The sequence below is a fragment of the Pteropus alecto genome, unplaced genomic scaffold (genome assembly GCF_000325575.1).
Source record: "Pteropus alecto unplaced genomic scaffold, ASM32557v1 scaffold25, whole genome shotgun sequence".
Lineage (NCBI taxonomy): Eukaryota > Metazoa > Chordata > Mammalia > Chiroptera > Pteropodidae > Pteropus > Pteropus alecto.
The window spans coordinates 18,591,491-18,595,897 of record NW_006441955.1 but is presented as its reverse complement, the minus strand read 5'-3'; the positions used below and the strand labels follow the sequence as shown (position 1 = coordinate 18,595,897).

Genomic DNA, 4,407 nt, shown 5'->3' with positions numbered 1-4,407 from the left:
GAATTCAAACAAACAACTCTTGGAAATTATTCTGGAATTTTAAATTAATATTTTAATCAAATTAATGACTAATATATAAAAGAAATATTTTAAAGGATTATAAAATGAGTTGGTCATTTATAGAAGAAAACAATGTAAAAATAACTAATTCTATGTTAACTATGCTTGTTTTTCTCTCCAGTGACACAAAGTTCAGGATTTTATATACTTTAAAATTTTTCTGGAAAAAGAAGTATTTTCTCTATTTCTGCCCACAAAAACAGGCACTGAAATTAATAATACAGGTGGACTATAGCTCTGAGAAATTATATTTGAAGTTTCATATTTAAATACCAAAGTGTTTTAAATCTCCCACCATAACTTTCTGATGACAGTCTTTCTTAATGATAAATTTTATCAATCCCCCAAACTCATTTTAAATTGTTCAAAAATAGCAAATTAGATAAAGCAACACACAAATTAATTCCACATTTACAAGTAAAGAAATTACAGGGGCTACAGTTTATAATCAATATAAACTTGAATGAAATAAAGCAATACCTTTCCTGCCACCCATCATTCACTGCTTAAATTTGTGGTGAAAAAGATTAATCAGCAATGACCTTTAGTCTGTTTTGTTTTGTTTTGTTTTGTTTTTAACTCTGCATGTATTATAATTAGCTAAAGGCATTGAATAAATTGGTTTGTCCTATTTTTATTCAGGTCCCAGAGATAAATGGCCAATTTATGAAATATTTCACTCTGTTATGAGAATTTAGCAAACGAATATGGAACCAAATATAAACATTTATACCGTATGTACAATTACTTTCATAAGGCATTATCATGTAATTTTTGTTGAAAAAGATTCAATATAGTAAAGTCTTATTTTAAGATATATTTTCTTTCTCAATCCGAGATGTTTAGTTTATGAAAATATTGTTTTGCTCTATATTTCTTTTGTAGATATGCCAACATGAACCTTGTGCTAGAAATATTTTATGGGAATTACAATTCTTTATATTTGTATTTTCTATATAAAGGCATATACAACTTTGAGGCAGTGTTTCTGATGGAGAGCAGAATTCATAAAGAGCTTATGTGTGCTTCCGTGCTCTGAAATTATATGAAATCCACTTCGAGAAGAAACTTATTTGGTTAAAAAAACAAAAACAAAAACAAAACTGCACCAATGCACAGCCAGAGGCTGACAATTAAAACTTATACATAACCACATAAACATCATATTTATATAGTTAACATTTTTTAAGGATGATCAGTGCTAACATATAGTATTATACATTTGGCACTAATGTTTGCCATTGGTCCAGCAATTGGCAAAATTTGTTTCTATGTATAAATTTATTTTTGAACATTAGGTCTGGCTAGACATATCTTCACTATTTATAAAAAATATTTAGACAGTAAGCTCACGTTGAATAACTAGGTCTACTGTGTTCTGGAAACTCTTCAGTAGTAATACAGCTTTCTCATGTTCCATATGTACAAAACTATGTCCATTTGCCTGTAAACACAAATAAAACAGAGCAATCAATACAAGACACTTGTTTTTCACTTTTTCAGTTTCTAATCATAAGATTCAAGGGAGTGTTGAGGAACCAAAAGTTATCAGTTTTAAAAATTCACAATAGAATTGTAACTATGGAAATAACTAATTAATTTCACCCAGCTTTAACTCAATTTATTAATTCAACAAATATTTATTAAGTGCCTAGTATGTCCTACCTAGGACTGCCCTATTGTAGTAACAGTCACTGTGCTACTTATAGAGATATACTGGTGAATAACAGATGTATGCAGATGAAATATAGTAGTTTGGTTTTGTTCTGATTTGTTTTGTTTTTGCAGGAACTTAGTTGAGATGGTTCTGGTGTCCAAAGGGCCACTGCCTTCTTGCTTATATAATCACTGATACAAACTAGTCAGCATGGCTAAATATCTCAGTCATGCAAAACATGACTGGACACCTACAGTATAGTTGAAATCTTATTTTGACTCACTGAAAAGTTCTTAGTTTATACATATTAATATTAATGAGATCACTTTTATTTCTCCCATTGCTAAATGCAAGTATATTCATGATCTACACTACTGGGTCTCAATTCCATCTGATATAGCTAAGAAATCCATCCCTCAGGAATAGAGCACACTGACAGTAACAGAGAACATGTCCACTGCCTTCTAGTAAAGAATCCTCAATCTATGCAATCGAAATTCATTTTAAGCATAATTAGCCTAAGGTTACAATTTCAGGATTCAAATTGGCTATGATTTGATATTTGTGCTACAAAATGTATATGCTTCTCTGTAGTTAAGCTCATGGGTCTTTGGTTTTCTCTACATTAAATTGCAGATTTCCTTGACTGGATTGATTTTTATTATTAATATAGTTTGAAGTGGATCCCATAAAGTTTCACCCAGGAAGCATCCTCTTCAAAAAAAATTAAAAAAAAAAAAAGACCTTATGAAACTTGGTAGGAATAAACCTTGGAAACTCAGCGATGACAGTCATGTTAACTTTTCCTTGTAGGCTGAGACAGTTGACTTGGAAGAGTCAGCCTAATTGACTGCTTGGCAAAGTATAGGTAATAGAGACAGTTAATTGGTTGACTTTTTCAATTTTCAATTGACATACTAATTTGGGGCACCCATTGCTTTTGTTATTTTACTTTTTTATGCTTTCTTAAAATATGATTAATATCTCAAATAACCACTCAAAGTATTTTACTGCCTTTGGTCTTTTGAATTTAAAATAGAAGTATACCTCTAGCAATACTGTATAATTTATAATTCTGGTGAAAGTCGTATGATACATTATATTTTATCATTACTTTGTTAAAATTGGTTGGCTAATGATATGATAAAGGTGGCCCTAAATATTGATTTTTCAAACCATAGTACATTTATGAATAAGAAAAATATTAGGGAACGAAAATGTAAACTTGTGGAAATGTATGTAATTAGAAATATACATTTGTTTTGAATTAAAGAATCTCTCTCTCTATATATATTTTCTTTAATAACATTTAATTAATTAAAATGTCTATCAAGTTGGCATTGGCTGTTTTAGTGGCAGGAAATAGTGGTTGAGTAGAACTTTAGGTGTGTCACACAGCCCAAATTTCTTGCTTTAAGTTATAGTGAAATCCAGACAACTAGGCTCCATTCAATGTTATTTCTGATTAAATGGTGACATGAAATAGAGAATAGCATATGGTACATTCCCTTTTTACATTTATCCAATTTCTGACATCAGGAATATAGCAAACTTGGGTGAGGTATATGTTTATTCCACTGTACTTTAAAACTATATACTAACTTTCTTCATGTCTTCAATTTGACCAAAAAATAAATTTTAATTTTAAAATTAAAATTTAACTTTAATAATTAAATTTTTAAATGTCAAATCTTAGTAATAATAATAATTTTGTGAGTGCTCAGATTTCTCTACCTGTAGACTCAAAACCTAGAATTTCAATGAACTCAAAACTCATTGAGATCTTTCAAAGACTTGTTCAAAACTTAAATATCTCAGTATTTCAGGGATAATAAATGCTCTGGGATCTGGAGGCCATGAATTGTACATTGTTCATCATCAGACTCGACCATTCCTGGTTTCAGGAACTATTGGCTTCAAAATCGTATCGGTGTTAAGGACATAAATAGTACAAAACCCAGATAGCAAATTAATCACAGCTGTTAATTCTGAATAATACTTTAGACCTTCAAAGAAGAATAGTCCACTTCCAATCATGATGATCTATCATTTTTCAACCAAAAATGTCTTTTCTATTCTAACTGTGCCCAAGGCGTTGTGCTGGGGATAGGAAGTAAGAAAAAGATGAAACAGGTAGGCTCCCATCAAAAAAATGACCACCCAGAAGAGGAAATGGCTATGGACAAAACTAAAAATAAGGTGGAAAATGCCTTACATGTAGTAAGCACTCAGCAAACTTATGCCGAGTAGAATTAACATAGGAAGAGATAAATAACTTACGAGGGCCGCTGAGCAGAAGAAAAAGAGAAAAGGGAAAATTTCCAAGGAAGCTGTTTCTCTGAGGCATTTAACAAAAGAGTTTCCTGGTACTCACACCTGGCAAGTGTGATTAGCAAGAGACCACAAATCCTTGTCTTATCTCAAGCCTGGAGTCTCCTCCAGCCCTGGACATGTGAACAGTTGGCGATACAAGTAACTCCTGCAACAGTCCATGCAGGTAAGAGGGTTTTAAGATAAACCACATATATCATCATTTTTAGGAGAATTTAAAAATAAAAAAAATATCTGTGAATTTAGACCCTAAGCTTTAGTATAAGCAGCAACTATAAAAATAAGTTTATGTGGAAGTGCTTTATAGGAGGAAGTGTTAGCTCATAAATCCTTTTCTTCAAAAGGAAGAGAGATAGCCC

General features: G+C 31.3%; 1 protein-coding gene across 2 annotated transcripts in view; it reads right to left on the bottom strand.

Moving 5' to 3' along the window:
* Positions 1 to 1,044: 1,044 nt before the first annotated feature.
* Positions 1,045 to 4,407, bottom strand: part of LRRC7 (leucine rich repeat containing 7) — a 275,996-nt gene continuing 272,633 nt past the window's right edge. Inside the window, exon 25 of one of the 2 annotated variants that reach the window (XM_006919313.1) lies at positions 1,045 to 1,504. In XM_006919313.1, the coding sequence (XP_006919375.1) occupies positions 1,397 to 1,504 (108 nt within the window). In that variant the 3' untranslated portion in view covers positions 1,045 to 1,396. The remainder of the gene's footprint in view (positions 1,505 to 4,407) is intronic. The other variant, XM_025052071.1, reaches the window with a different exon arrangement.